At 41.6% G+C, this 16,743-nt stretch overlaps 1 protein-coding gene across 4 annotated transcripts in view; it reads right to left on the reverse strand.

The window, feature by feature from the left end:
- NFIA (nuclear factor I A) overlaps positions 1 to 15,675 on the reverse strand; it is a 367,330-nt gene extending 351,655 nt beyond the window's left edge. For 3 of the 4 annotated variants that reach the window (XM_066626587.1, XM_066626585.1, XM_066626584.1), the window contains exons 1-2: positions 15,324 to 15,675; positions 8,965 to 9,496 (exon numbers count right to left, since the gene is read on the reverse strand). In XM_066626587.1, coding sequence (XP_066482684.1) covers positions 8,965 to 9,496; positions 15,324 to 15,350 — 559 coding nt within the window. In that variant the 5' untranslated portion in view covers positions 15,351 to 15,675. The remainder of the gene's footprint in view (positions 1 to 8,964; positions 9,497 to 15,323) is intronic. The other variant, XM_066626588.1, reaches the window with a different exon arrangement.
- Between the last annotated feature and the right edge of the window lie 1,068 nt (positions 15,676 to 16,743).

A 16,743-nucleotide genomic window follows, 5' to 3' on the forward strand; every position in this document is an offset into this window, starting at 1 on the left:
TCAACCAGTGGTATGTGTACTACCAGTGTTACCACCTAGGAACCCCAGACCTCCACCTCCTGGCAGCAAGACCAACAATACAATGCAACAAGCAGCAGTAGGAAGCTCAGTTCAGCAGGCAGAGCTCCAGCTTGCACTTTTTGCAAGCTCAAAAAAGCTCTCCTGTCCACCCTGACCTTCTTACCAAAAATGCATTGCATCTGATTGCACTGCACCTGGCCTCCCAATTTAGACGTAACTGCTAATGACACCATCACTAGTTACTTCCAGTGGTACTTTCAATAGGTCGACCATGCAGAGTCGTACAGTAGGGGACAAATGCTGAGAAACACTGCTCTAGATCCAGACAATTGTCATCTAGCCTTATCTCGGCACACCTAGCCCTGTCTTTTTTGACATCAGAGCTGCTAAGCCAATGGCAGCTAGAGAGATAACACAACCACTGTCTGACAAGACCCACAGTGACATCACAGCATTTCAGTCACTTACTGCACAAGACACTTTCAGTCCCCAAGCTGTGAACATACTGTTGATTACTTAACAGCTCTGTGGGTAGTTTATGATTAGTAGCCCTTATAACCTCATGCTCCAAGCCTGAGCACATCAGCTTGTTGGCTTAAAGATCCTGGTATATGGGAGAATCAAGTGACACTGAAGCACCATTTTCCTTGTCACCGTAGTAGAGGCTGAATGTTTGGGATAGTGTGAACTGGAAGCCGTGCAGACCTCTTACAGAGCATTCTGAGAGCTATTTGCTCAATCCACGAACTAGATCACAATCACAGCCATGAGACTGCTTGGTTGAACTGTAAAAAGAGCTTTGGAGGAAGGCTAGATAGCTCCATTCCACAAGTCATTCTCTTTGTATCATGGCAACTGAAATGGAAGATCAGGTTCTTAATAATGTCCTCTGGCACTTTACAAAATCATTTCTAATAACAATTCAATGGAGCCTCAGCGGTGGCCTGTGCTTAGTCTACAGTTTCTTGAGTACTGCAGAAACCTCCGCAGCAAGACATTCTTCCAAAACAGCCCTTGAGACTAGTCCTACACTTTGGACAAAGTAACTAAAACCAGTTGATCTTCAAGGAACGCTTCACTCCTAGACCCTGGGGGAAAGGAAGAGCACATGTAAAATGATGATATAGCTGCTTTAAATTACCTGCCAGTTAAATTAATCTAATTTACGGAGGCCATGAGCTCTATTAAGCTGGATGCTGGTTGCTCTACACAGAAAAGTGTATGAGTTGATTTTTGCTGTTACCACTTTTAACGTTTAAGTTTGGAAGGGGGGCAGTAATAAGCAGCCAGCACAATAACTACAACTGACATTGGAAAAAAAGAAACTGTTGCTGCTTCTTCTGCGAGACTTGGAAAAAGCTGGCATGGTGTTTCAAAACCTACAGAGTCCGCTTTCAGGTCTCAATCAAGTGAAACATCCAGCCCTGCTGTGTACACCAGTGACCACAACAAAGACTGTGGTTTCTCCCACACTCACCGTAAATAGATTTAAATTAATGCTATTCATCACTGGGTGGGAAAGAAGGGAAATATAAAAGTACAGTAACATAAGACAAGTCATGCCTAACCTGCAGCACTGGGCAACTTTTGTACTACTGAACAAGCCTCAGGGCTATAAATGCAGTGACCTCTGCTCCAAGGTTTCTTTTTGGGTTTAAACTAGTAGCTCTCCTCTCTTACCAATTGGGTACATCTGCTATTTCAGAACAGAGGAAACAGTATTGAGATCCTGTGATACAGCTTTCCCTGACAACACCTGGAAGCATTCTAAGAAATACTAAAAGCCCTATATTGCTCTGCTCTATTTGTTTCTGTTTTGGAGAAAGGAGACAGCTTAGCCACTTGATTGAACTGATGCCAGCATTTCATGATATAGCAAACACTCATAAGTTCCACTACTGCTAGGGTTCAAATTAGCATGGATGCCTACCATCTCAATTACAACTGCTGGGGGAATACAGTTGTCCACATTTAATCCTGCTTCTGTCAACTCTACAATCTGCTACAGCTAACAGTAGGAACTGGCTCCTACACTTGCCAAAACAGAAAGGGTAAGAAATCCCTTTCATCTGTACACTGAAAAACGATGATTCTCAGATAGGGTGCTGGGACCCAGAGTGGGATATAAGAATTTCAGCAAGAGGACTAGTGACAGTGCGGCAGAAAGATCTAACAGGTTGTCCCTTGCAGGACAAGGCTTGAACTGCCAAGTGGGATTCTGAGCATGTTAGAAGTCTGGCAGGAATAGAGAACCTTGTTACAAAGTATCATAAAGCAGCCATTTCCAAATAGGGTAATGGGACAAGAGCATAAGCCTCAGCTGTACTATTAGAGAGAGCTGGATGCAAAGTAGTACCCAGAGGGCTAGCCATATCTGTTGTTTTTGCTTCAACAGTAGGACTGTAGTCCTAAACACAGTTGCAAGGGAGTAGCTCCCACTGAACAGAGTGAGACTTTCCTTCTAAGTAAATATACATAGGACTGCACTGTAAGAGTCTTGTCCTACCGTAAAGTCTAACCAATTAATTTCAGCATAGGCTTTTGCAGGCTATCGTCATGCACATGACAAAGTGGACTGTAGTACACAAAAGCTTGTAAAGAAATAAACTGGTTGGACTTTAATGTGCTGCAGGCACCAAAAGTATGGACTTTCAGGTGTTGCTTTTGGATGCAAAAGTATCAACAATAAGACTGAAATAGTGTAACAGAGATTTGTTGGTGGAACAGCAGTACAATAACCAAGGGTAACTGAAGTGTTTATACATTGGACAACTCTGCTATTGCTTTGACCCTACAGCTCTTGGTAAATCTTGCCAAGTATCAATCTATGAAGGGACAAGGTACCCTTAAGATCTCCTTCAGGGGAAGCCTGCTGAACCAAATCACCAATGCATGTCTTTTTCTCTCTCCTTTACTAAAGGGCTATGTTGCTGGAGTCTGCATAGTCTTTCAGTTCACCCACCAGCCTCAACACAAACTAGAACCACACTTCCCAAAACAGTCAAGGAACAAGGAAGAGCTAGCAAGAAGTCTATAGCCACAAAACTTCACATGAGTACAGTCAGTATCTTGGTCCTGTGCAAGCTAAAGCAGGTTGTGCTGGAAAAGTCTTATAAATGGGACACACATCTAAATATGTCCAAATATATTCTTACACTGTAACAAGTACATATAAATCCAGTTCAATCCAAAGACAACTGGGTGCCTTTCAGCCCTTCTGAAATCAGCAGTGCTTAAGGTTCCAGAAAAGCACAAGCAGCAGTTATTGGACTACCTTCATACACCCTGATCCAGTGTTTCCATGTACATGCAGGGCCTCAAGTGTGGACACCCACTGCAACAGCAAGGACCGTCTTATTCTCAGTGGTACTCTTACTTCTACTACAACTGCTATTTAGAAAACGGTAGTTGAAGGGGACTGCTCCATTCACAGAATTCTATTGCGCACTTAACATGGAACACTTTCCTACGATGAGGACAATGGTGTGGCCTCCACTCATACAGAGCTCTCTCTCTCTCTCTCTCTCTCTCTCTCTCTCTCTCTCTGCGTGTGTGTGTGTGTGTGTGTGTCAGAAACTCATGAAGTTTTGGCTACACACTGCCAGTCATCTGGAAGACATCCAAAATCATTTTCAAGAGTCAAGAATTGGCAACAAAAGTGCAGCTTATAAAGAGCAATACTGGATAGGAATTTCACAGGGGACACAGGGAGAATCTGCATAACAAGGAGATCTGAATAATCATGGTTCAGATGCTGGACTTAATGTTATAACATTCAGATGCATACTTAATGTTATGCATTACATTCAGTATGGTATGGAATATGGTTCAGAAAGTGAGACTCACTTTCTAAATGAGAAAGTGAGAAACACACCAAATGCTACATATTAAGGCTGCAATCCTTTGCACACTTCCTGGGAGTAAGCTCCATTGAATACAGTGGGGTTTATTTCTGAAAAGCCATGAGTAGGACTGTGCTGTAAGTTTAGTTCTTTACCATGGATCTTGCTTTATCCAATACATTCAGTTCTAGCAGGAATTTCTGATGCATTTGGGGACGAATTACAAACCTTACTAATCTTACACCTGCTTTTGAGCAGTAGGGAGCAAGTACTCAATCTGCTGCCATCTGGTTAATCAGCAAATCATGGATAACTGTACTACCATATGATAGAATGGCAACAGCGGTCACAAACCCCCTGAAAATCCATCATACCTAAGAGATGATGCTTGTTTTCCTTTGATCTAATCTAAGCCATGAATGCTAAAGCCGGAAAAAGAGTCATTTTTTAAAACCTAGGAAATAAGTTGGAACTGCCACAACACGAAGGAAACAGTGTGCGGTGATCAGAAATATTTTATATGGTAAAATGATACACTTTTTGCAGAGAGAAACTGCAGATTTCAAAATGCTGTGACAGCTCTTTGTGAAGTGTACAGTATTGCTACAACACCTTTCACATTATTGCTAAACACCAAACAGTCTGCAGCTATTAGCAGGATAGGTACAATAAAAATCAATTGTGCTAGGAATATACCATGTAAAATTATAAGCACCTTTCAGATTTAGAGCTGAGAGCTGGTCACAGATATTTCAGAGGTATCCCACTATGCATCATTAAGGTGGTCTATTTCAGAAAGTGCACCATTAATAGACTGGACGGTAAATAGCAGCCTCCCTCCAAAACAATGCACCATAGTTTATTCCAGGTTGGAACCTATGTGCACTTTCTATTACAGTGTGAGTTAACTACAAAACTAAATACATTTTCAGTTACCAGAATCAAATTGGCCTTGCTGTTATTTTGGTTTCAGTCTGTAATAAGGTCTATAGAAATTCAACTAGTATACCATGCCCATTTAAAAAAAAAGAGAGAAAAGATTGAGCACTGTGGTTCCCAAACTGGTGGGAACCCACCAGGGGAACTGGAAGCAGGGCTTTCTCCCTTAAGGGTAGTAGCCCTGCTCCAATGGCAGCAATAGTGCTGCAGAGATCAAAGTGTTGCTGCACCCAAGGGGCTTATTTCTTACCTAGCTGGCCCTCTGTAGGGTCCTGGAGGCTTGCAGTCCCCTCCTACATCCTCCAAAACTTCTGTAAACAATCCTTATCTCCAATCAGCAGCTATTTCCGGTTTTCAGGTGGAAAACAGTAGCTGCTGATCAGAGATAAGGATTGTTTTCAGAAGCCTCAGAGGACATTGGAGGGAACTGCAAACCTCCAGGACCCTGCAAGAGACCAGCTCTGCCCCCAAGGTAAGAAATAAGCCCCATGGGAGTGGCAGCACTTCAATTGCTGTGGCGTTGTTGCTGCTGCCCTCCCCGCCTCTGCAAATACTTACCTAGTTCCCAATTCCCATGTAAGTGTTGGGGAACCACTGTTTTAGCATATTCAAGAATCCTTCTGCAAATTAACAAAACATTTGGATGCATGGGTTCACTAAACTAAATTCATGCCTATCAAGATAACAGCCAAAAACATCAGCCACCGTGTGGCCAACAAACACAAGCTAGCTTTGTCTGAAAGAAAAAAAAAACTCCAGAAAACAAAGCAAAAAAGTCTTTAACCTCTCACAGAACCCAAGGACTTGAGCTGCGAAGCCCTTTTTACAATGTGATCATGTTGGCTGAAGTTGCTCCACTGCAATAAAAAACAAGAAAGTTCTCGCTTGAGTGCCTACTAATGAACAAAGGTTAACTTTATCTCAAAGGTCAAATGCCTGGTAGCGAAGGTTATGACCCTAACAACTTAAATGGTGACCCTGCCACGTGCCTGGTATTTTGCAGATTCTGATACAGATCATCTGGTAAAGAACTGGTCATAAATTTACTTCAGTATTATACTCCCACAAAGAATAGTGTTTGCCACAATAGTTCCCAACTTGTCATTTGATATGTGGGCTGCAGAACTGAAAGAGAAAAAACAACCCAAAGTTAAGGCTAGTGCTTCACAGCCTGTTTTTTCACTTGAAACTACAAATGGAGACTTGTACTTTAACTTCAGCACACTTTGGCCACCTCCTTGCTTCTAAAATGCTGACGGTTCTATCTTTTCTTTGCATGTGACAATGGAAATGGTAATAACTCGCATGTTGGTGAATTTTATTCCTTCACTTCACTAATAATTCCTTTGAAGAATAATTTGTGTGGTTCAACCTACTTTGGAAGAATTATTATTTATATCTGAGCACATGTGGTTCTCTTGCAGATGACCACATTCTGTTTCAAGAAGGGGGGGGGAAGGACTTCAAACAATAGTTATGTATTTAAGGAGGAAAGGGACATCTTACTGCAGATATTACTGAGAATTAGTTCCTTGGAACTGAACACAAAATAATAGCACTCAGGGTGAAAAGGCCACAATGGTTTTGGCACATATCTGAGAGCACGTTTTCAAGTCTGCACCTCCGGCCAATACTGGCAACTTCTCAAAACTTTTAAGTAGATAAAAACATTGTTTTCTGTTTGCAGACCTTTGGGGTTATAGCAGATACTCTCCAACTCAGCTGTACATAAGTTGACCAACTTACTATTATTTATGGTTCCACACACTATTATTTATGGTTCCACACCATAAATAACAGCTCAGTAAATATCACCAAGCAAATCTGTACTATCTAAAGACAAAAGGGCCTTAAGACTTCCTTTTGTAATTCCTTGTTGCGCATACAGTATAACTTGCCATTACTGCAGCTCTACAAGAACCAATCACTGTCATCTTGGCCAACATTCAGGTGTGACAAAGAATTCTGGGATACATTTGAGTGAAAAAGAAGGGAACTATAAGCATCCTCCCCCCTCCACACACACATGAACAATGAAGGTTGCTTGATCAATGTTCTGTATACTCAAACAATGGCTACCTTGTTCTATACAAAGCGGTACTGAAAGATTGTCTACAATAGAAAGTGCTGAAAAAGGTGTGAAACTCTGAATACACAGAAAAGCAAATGTTAAATATGAATGTTGGCCTCTTGTTTCCTAAAAGGTTGCAAACCTAAATAAAATTTAAACATTACATTGTACCAATAAGCAAAATATAATTAAAATCAAAGTTAGCATGCTCATTTTTGGATGGTTTTTTTTAGCTCTGCACTTCAGTACGTCCTGCTAACCAGCACTGCTAACCTCTACTATTAACACACCAAGCAAGAAAAGTCTTAATTAAACAATAAGTTTTAAAAAATATCTAATGTAAGAAAGCCATAACTGAAGCAATTAATTACATTAAGCCTATTTGCAATGCTTATCTTGCTTTGCATCTTATACTTTCTTCCAAATACATTATATTCCAGTTATCACTTGATGAACAGTTTTATAATCAATAGTGTTGATTAAACAACAGTAACGGTAATCAGGTGATACACTAATGATTGCAACGTTAACTTTCAATTACATTCCACAGATTATTTGAAATATAATCCCCAAATGCATGTCCTGAATCAACAGTTGTCCAAAGATTATTTATAACACATCATCAGCACCAAATATTTTAAAAGAAGACAGCTCTGCTTAAAAACCTGAGCTGATTGACAAATCAATCAGGACTTGTCATTCAGCATACACCTGAACAGTCTTACAGAAAATCCTACAATGCAGTTGGGACAATTGTCTGTTGTAGATGCTTATATTTAATTAATGAAATGCAGCACTCAATACATTCTCCTCTAAAAACAAAAAAAAAGAGTTCACATCACCGTATCATGAAAATAGAGCACACCTTCACCAATGTTTTTATATGCCTTGTTCACCAAAAGTGTGCAACACAAATCACGGCATCACATACAATTTCCAAATGCCTACCTTTCTAGCACAACATAGAATTTCCTTTTTGTAAACTGTATACTCCAATAACATTACTACAGGGATGACAAAAATGGGTTTCCACTTTTGCATTACACTGCCCGAAGGTTACCAGGCTATCTATCAACTGAAATGCTAAATCACAAATCCAGTTGCATAAGTCTGACACAATGAGTAGTTTTGAATCTTCTCTCACTCTTCAATCCTACCCAATATAAAATCTTGGGATCACTGAATTCCAATAAGGCCAGTTGGGTGATTTGAAAGGTCAGTCTACTGCCAATGTTAGGCCTAGTGATCCAGAAGTTACAGATTTGCCCTAAAACAAGAAGGTTACAGAAAAATGCACTATGCAGACTGAAAGTTGGCTCAATAGTACCATTTATCTATGAACATCCGCAGATATATTGATATTCCCAGACCAAATTATTTTGTGCTAAATCTGCAAACAATGCATATCTGTTTTCCTGAAAGCCACATTGTTAAACTAGCAATCTATCCTGCAAAATCAATCACTTTCTACCTACAGGCAGAAACTACAAGAAATCGCCTTTTGCTATGTCTTGTTATGCAGGCATTCCTATTATCCATAGCTATTAAAATCAATTTTCATATATTTGTGGGTATCTGTCAACCCCTTACCAAACCCTTTACCTATGGTCAATTTTTGTATACTCAACCATTGTGTAGGTTGGGCTTATAACAGAAATGTTTTCATTACTCTGCCTTATTAGATGAATTTGAATCATGTAACGGAAAAGATTTGTACAAAACACTGAGCATCTTATTTTCTTTCAGCAATCCTTAAGCAGGCTTCCAAATATTTGGTTAACTACCTATTGCACTCTTCATAGTGAAATTCAAAGTTTCCGAAAATTGTTATATGCGTACAGAACATTAGGTTATAATGTAAAGAAATTATTCTTCCGCAATGTTACAGACCAACAGAGAATATTTTCACCCTTGTCTCCATTGGTTAAACATGAAACCACTATCACAGCCATGGTGCCAACCATACTTATATGGTACTTGCTTCAACTTACTTCAACACAAGCACAGACTCATTGACCTCATATTAAATTATCAGGTTCACAGACTGAAAAGGTTAGGGTAAGTTGGACAACTTTGGATAAAGGCACTTACCTGCTGCGTGCACAAAGTATGCCAAATATAAATCGAGTTCCTTAACAGAAACCCCTATATGATGTGGCTGTACGCACAGCCCTGGGTTTGAGCACTGTGGGGACTTTACAAGGCGTTCGCCATCAGTACTTTCAAGCGGAATACCTTTAAATAAAATCACCATAACAAGGTCCAACCTCCAGACCTTATCTGCCTGGCGTAAGCAGTCAATTCTTCTCATCTTGCCCTTCTGGTCTGGATTGGAAAGAACACAACATGGAGGTTTTTTCCCCGTGACAGTTAGAACAAAATCCTCCCGGTATTCAGGCCTGATGTCTTTCCGTAGCTTTGCCAGAAGCCTGGATGCCCATTTTTGCTTGACCTCAGGTTTTTCGCTTAGCAATTCGTCCTTCACAGCTCTCTCTTCCTCTTTTGACATGCGTTTCTCATGTTTTTTGAAGTATTTTCGCTTTCGAGCTTGTAGGTTGAACCATGTGTAAGCAAATGCTCGGACGTGGGGAAGAAGTGCTTCAATGAATGGATGAAATTCATCCTGAAAGGAAGTAAAATGAAGAATTACAATGAAGAACTGGTATCATGAAGGTCTGTTCATTAATACGTCATCATAACTTACATGCAACACGTAAAAATCATTAGAAAAGACTAAATCATTACAATGCCTACATCTAGGTAAAAAAACACACATGAACATTTGTATATTCACTGCACATGCATGAAAGAAAAGGACAAAAAAGTCTAAAATATATCCAAGTACCTAAGCTTCTGTAGTGAGTTAGCCTCAATCTAAACAAATAAAAATTTTAAAAACTATGTAAACACGAGGTTGCGAAACACATCCTAATCACATTTGCTCAGAAATGAATTCTACTAAAACTCCATTGAACTGACTTCCAAGTCAACACATTCAAATTATGTTATAGGGCATTAGACTCGTATCTCTGACTTTACAGTAGTTCTGTCTAAGTGACTAGAACAGTAAGACAACTCCAGAAAAAGTGAATTGAGGTTAGCAGTAAGACTGTTGGGACCATAATCCAATTTATTGAATAAGTATCTTTCTTTGCTTTTCCATCGACCCTTGTGTAAATGGTGTGGCCAGGGCCGCACATGCCTGAAAGTTTGGCAAAAGTTATGCATAGTGCCTCACAATGCACAGTGCATTGTGTATCAATTATGCCAGTCAGTTTTGTTACGCAGAGCCTGATGTACGGCAAAAAATTTTCTTAAGGTGTATTCCTAAATTGCAGTCTATAGTTAGTAGAATTTCAATTAAAGCTGGTTACATAAATACAATCTGTGATAATTGTAATAGAGAAAAATACCATTTTGCAAATATATGCAGGAAATACAGTATTAAAACCTTAGAAATATGAATTTTTGAAAAGGTGCTTTGATCTTTACCATTGGAACAAAACGTCACACAGTACACTATATATTATTTTGGGGCTTGAATATGCTGTGAACTACTATTCCCTTTCATTTGAGTAAAATACGAAAATGGGGAGGGGAACCTAAAAGATCCTGTAAGCACATCATACAAGAATAAATTAAAAATTTGGAAAAAAAAACAACTAGGCCTGCTACAGTTTAGGAAAAAAACCATCAGAGGAAAGAGTAAATAGTACTGAAAGCAGTATCTAGTTTTATGAATACTACTTTAATTTGTCCCTTTATTTTAAAAAAGCTGAAAAAAATTGAATTGATCGTTTCTCCCCTATCAATGAACATACTTCAGGAAAGGTCACAGAATACTTTTAAATAAAGACATGCATGTTCCAAACACTGAAAAAGCCACACAAGTCACTGGAAACATAATGACTATGTAGATTTTCTATTTTATTTTAAAATTATTTATTTAGATTATTTATACACATGCAATTCATTACTAAAATACCTACAAAAATAGGGGTGCAATTAAAAAACCTGATCTTGCAACTATACCACTATGAAAGTCAGGATTTCACGGCCTTGCCTTTGTAAGTTGCCTTGCCTTTGTGAGAAGTGCAGTTACTTTCTGCGTATGTTTTTGCATATTAGAAGATAACACGGCCTTTCTTGTATGCAGAAAAGTAAATGTTCCTTTGTAGGGAAGACACAGGCAACTTTGTTTCTAGTTTAACTATATGAATCTCATTGCTGAGATGTACAACTATAACATTTTCAAAATACTTCCAGGAGTGTGATGTTTTGTGGTTGTTAGTAAAGGAGCATCCTTATTTAGTGATTTAATAGGTTTCTGAAGCTGGCTTTTCTACTCAAGCAAATACAGGAATGAAAGAACACCATATCCCCATGCTATACTTTTTGGGAAAACTGTCACGATTTGGACATCACGTTAACCTTCTTTATGACCTACAAATGACTGACCCTAAAAAATAACAGACAAATTGAGTTATGTTACACATTTCTTAGAAACAAGAGAAAAATTGTTGTATTGATACTTATTGAGGGGACAGATGTCAGTATGAATGTTTAAATTACTTTAATGCATGAAATAAAAGTATTTCACAAAATAACACTTTCTCTCAGGGAAAAAATCCTCTTATATATGTTTTTAAAAATATACTAATGCCAGTTTTAATAAGTTGATCAAAGAGCGCAGGGAGAGAATTAAGAAAAGGCAGAAGTAATCATAATTTTTGAAAGCAAACAAAAACCCATCACTGGGTAGAGGCTGCCACGAAGGGCAAACAAAACTAGTATGCATAATACAACACATTGTGAAGTCTTTGCACATACACACAAATACATACACTTTTAAATAGCCAAGAGCACCAAAAAAAAAGAAAAAAAAAGAGCCTTTGGAATTTTTCCCTTCTATGACACATGGGACAGTCCCTAAAACAAGTCTTTCCAAATTAAATGACTGCTTCAAATCTTTGTGTGCTCTAAAAACACATCTTGATTTTATCTTGAAAACTTTCTGTTTTCAATCACTTACTGAACCTTGCACACTTGCAGCCTTTCTGGATCTAGCATGAATGCCTTCCAAACTATACCTCATTTACCCTATTCTATAGCTGAGCCAATACTGCATGCTTCAAAAAGGGGAAAGATGGTTAAAGGAACCATCCAAAAGCCTCAAAAACCACCAAATGGCCTTCCAATGATGATACAGTTATGTGGTTCCTCATTGTTCCTAAAGGACTGCTAATTAAATGAGATTCCTCAAATTGGTGTATGAAATGTTAATTGCTAAAAAAAAAAAGTCACAACTAACTTTCAGTACACGCTCTTAGTCGACCATCCAAAATTTCCCAGTAAAGGTATTAGAAAAAGAATATGAGAGTAGATTTCACAATTGAAGTAACTGCTTTCTCTTTTGTGTTACAAAGTTATTTGTATCAAAACTGTTGAATTACCAAGGTTCTCAGTGAATTTCAGAAAGTTCAGGTGTATTCAGAGATGAAATAGAGCAACCAGCACAAAAAGAAGGCAGGGTTTCCTTTTCTTAAGTTAGGATTAGAACCCAGAGTTTCCCAGAAGTTTAATTAAGGATTTATTACCATTCCAACAATTAAAAATTGCTTTTAAAACCACAGATAATTCTTCCGGCATTTATGGGGGGGGGGGGGAAATAAAAGTAGGAGTTTGTAATCCTTTTTGCTATTTTGTATTGTGCTCCAAATATCACCACGTCACAATTGTTCAGATAAATTTTGGATCATAAAACAATCTTTTTTTATTGTACATCTGTGTAATCCCAACTATTTCAGAATGAGGCAAAGCACAAAAAAGAATTGGAAAGGTTCCCTTCTCTTTTAAATGAAATCATAATACATTCTAATAATCTTTGGAAACAATATATTTATGCTGCGCTGTTTGAAACTCAGTCAGCTATATGAAGTCACACAGCATTAATATCTCCCTTCACATTAATATTTCTATATAACATATTCCTTGCTATGTACATTGCCTGTACATCTATGATGAGTTCTTAATGTAAAGTCAAGATAGTATCAGATAAACAGCAAGTACATAAATCACCTATACTGGAAGGGGGGCAGAGAGTAGACAGGTACTCTGCCTGGGTCTTCCAGATCCATTAGCAGAACAAATATGCTCTACAGTCAAGTTGTACATTGCACATTTATTTAAACCTTTCTTAATTATGGAACCTATGGTTTGGACATAATCAGACTCTGTGCGCGGAACTCTCTTGTTAGACTCCGCAAAGGTGCCTTTGAATTCCTAAACTACATTTCCAAATGTGCAATGACAATGCAAAGCTCTTTGCAGCACAAGCCTCAAAGTTGGTTATAGCAGATATAAAAAAGGAAATATATCTGAAATCTTCATAATGTACAGCTGGGCCTCTGAAAAAAAATCAGAATATGCAAATCAAATATGAAGGAGGGAAAAGGAGCTGACTGGCATGTATATTTCTGTTGAAATGTTCTTTGCTATCCTAGCTAATTAATTGGTCCGAGTTCCATAAGTAGTGAAAACTTTATCACAGCTCGTCTTCAGAAGCCACACATGTTCCAGAAGCTCTGAAACAGATTTCAAAGTATACAGTAGAGGTATGTTTTACCTATAATTGGGTCTAAGACCGTTTGCATGATTAAGTGGCATTCTGTAGCAATATTTTGGGTGCTACAAGCTACCAGCCATAAATCAGGGGAGTGGGACTCTGCCTTATACTGAGTGTCACTTCTGAAAGTCATTCATACCTAAATTTCTACTCAGCAATCCTCAAAAGTGTACTTTTAACCTCTCAACTTCCACAAGATACTCCAATAAAATTAAAAACCCAAAGGCAGGAAATGACCTGGGGGGGGGGGGTCTGTGTCCCAAAGTGGTTTTCTTCAGAAACCACCACCATGCCCTGCAAGTGGAAGGTGTTTCACTGCAAGTTCATGTCAGTCAGAAAGAGGGAGATAGGAAAAAGGAGCAACTTTATTGGAATTCAGCAGAAGAAACTTTCAGGGGTCCTTGCTGGGCTGGAAGGCAGCAAAGTTCCAAGCAAGAGTTCCGGCTTAGGGAAGGGACAGTGTGTGCAACATACTCATATATGTTTATATGAACACCCACACTATATATGAATGTGCTGCACACACAAACAGTTCAGAGGAAGCTTTCTGCTTTTAAGTAGGGAAAATAAAACCAGGAAAGACGGGGGGGGGGCTGAAGGGGAGGAGAGCACGTTGTCTCGCTCTGCAAAACAGTTTTCTTTGGCCGGAGGGGGTGCCAACGGGGGGGGGGCGGTGAGAAGAGTTGGAGGTTAGCAAGAAAAGTTGCCCGAACTCTTCTGGCGCAGTTTCCCACCAGATCGGACTGCTGGGATAAGTGGGGCTGGGGGTGGTGGTCTCGGAACCGCCTTGGCAATCCTGGACAGCCCACGAGCAACTAAGCAGACAAAAGAGAGCGAGCAACTTTCAGTCCCGATTTGGGGGGGGGGGAGGAGGCGGCAGCAGCAGCGACTCCCTCCCCCGCCTCCTCTTTCCCCAGCAGGACGGAGCGAGCCAACTTCCCCGAGGAAGCCGCCCCAGGCGACTGTGACACCCGAGCAAGTGACAAGGCGAGCGCTGAAGGCGGCCGGGGCTGGGACTGCCCCTCGGAGGTGCGGCGACTGCAGTGCCCTCCGAGGAGGATCCCGAGCTGACTCGTGCGGGAGAGTTAACGGGAAGGAGGGCAATGCGGGAGCCGCTGCAGCAGCAGCAGCGCGCTGGGGATGGCTCCGAGCCGGAGCCATCCATCAGAGCCAGCCCGGCGCCCGGCGGAGGCACAGAGGTGCAATGCATCCCTGGGGCTCGGCGCCCTCCGCCCGGGACCGGAGCGGGAGGGAGCTCCAGCCTCACACTGCAAGCCCCCGGGCTGCTGCAAAAGTCTGCGAGGAGTTCAGGGAGGCGAAGCGATGCAGCGCCAGCCAGGGTGGGGATGGGGGGGGCCGGGGAAGCCATGCAGCCCGCAGTCACTTCAGGCTGCACAAAACCCCCGAGCACCCCCGCCTCGAAAGCACCAACAGCGAGTACAGTATTGATTTCAGATGACCAAGCATGTAATGGGTGGCGAGGCTGCGAAACACGTGCAGGCAGGCGCGCTCCACATGCATGTGAGCACGAAACCCCCCCCCGGACAGCCAGCCAGCCAGCCCGCTCGCTCCCCCTTCCCCCCAACACTCATCCACGCACCCCAATATCAATTAAGCCCTTAATAACGAGGCGCCATTAGCCATGTGTCTGTGCACAAATGGCCGTGCAAGGGAGCAGGCATGGAAACCTAAGGGGGGGGGGAAAGAAAGTTACTTTTCCGCAAGCTGGATCCCCCCTCCCGCCCCCCGATCGCAACGCACAGACCACCCCAGCAAACCCCCCCCCCCGCTGCCCTCCCACAAATGAATCCGAAGAGCTTCTTACCTGGGTAAGACAGAGAGGAGAATACATGATTGCTGTGGGGGGTTTTGTGGCTTGGAGGTGTGTGAGGGAGAGGGAGAGAGAGAGAAAGGGAGGGAGAGAGGGAGAGAGGAGAGAGAGAGAGAAAAAAAAGAAAGGGGGGGGAGAAGCGAGCCTGCTTCTTGCTTTCACATTTCCAACTCTGCTCAACTGCAGCCAGCGCTGATCAGCTCCATGAGCTGAACTTTAACCCCGCCTAGAGTTTCCCTACACTACACACTATACATGTCTACTGTACCCAGGCGTTAAAGGCATAGTGCACACACTTCCCCACCCCCCCAGCTGCAGCGGCGGCGGCAAGCCCCAGGCTCCAGCTTCCCCGGGAACCTGCCAGCGCGCCTCCTGCTTCGCTCTGCACCGCTCCACCAGCAGCAGCAGCAGCAGCAGCTCGCTCGCTGCCTTGCCCGGGGGAGGGGGCTGCAGTGCTACTGCTCGGCCGGCCCTCCCTATCCCCGATCCCCGCTCTCAGTGCCTGACTGGGGAACGCAGTCAGGAGCCTTTGCAGGCAGGCTATAGGCTGTACAGGATGTGCTTAAGCAAACAAAACTACTTTTCCACATTTCTCGCGCTCTCCCCTCCCCCACCAGAGGCTCCCCCCCCCCAACCAAAGACTTTCAAGGAGATCGCCTTAAGGACTTTTGACTCAACTTCCACCATTAATCTCGTACACGGAAAGATCTTGGCCAGAAGCGTTCCCAAATGCTACAGTAGCAGCCTCCAGAAAGCACATATAGATTGCAGCTCCACTTGCACACCAAGTCACTCGAGGGCACTGGGCTTTCTTGGTCTCCTGCACACTTCTGCAGGCTGAAAGAGGACTCACTGGGCAAAATCTGAAACACTTAACACTGCTGGTGGCGGTGCTTTCCCTAGGAAGAACACTCCTAATCATCTAAGGGCAGAAGTTCCATATTATTTTCTTTAAATAGGAAAACTCATATGTGCTTATCAGATAACCATGTGGAGGTTTGTATGGTGCAGGGATATATAGGTGTGAGCTACTGGGATGGATTTTTAACTTTCACTCTTTCCAAGACAGCATAATTTGCTGGGGACAGAGCAAATATATGTGTTCAGAACTTTCCAGCTAACTTGAATGCTTGGCATATGCTTGTCATTTTTTTTCCTGAAGTCACTCTATAGCCAAGAATGCTTATCTTACTAAAAATGCAGAGCTTCATGGCTGCATTGCAACCCTCAAGCAATAAAATTACTACTTAAAAGTGTTTCAACTTAGAATTGAGCCTCCTGTCCTTTATTTATCTTACGATGCATTGTTTTGGCACAAGGAAGGGTTTGGTTTTTGGGGTTTGGAAAGTTGCCAGTCAGTCAACTTTTTCTTTTATTGAGTCTTATATTTTCCCTCTAGTCTTTCTAAACCTCC

This window comes from Tiliqua scincoides, chromosome 4, assembly GCF_035046505.1.
Source record: "Tiliqua scincoides isolate rTilSci1 chromosome 4, rTilSci1.hap2, whole genome shotgun sequence".
Classification (NCBI taxonomy): Eukaryota; Metazoa; Chordata; class Lepidosauria; order Squamata; family Scincidae; genus Tiliqua; species Tiliqua scincoides.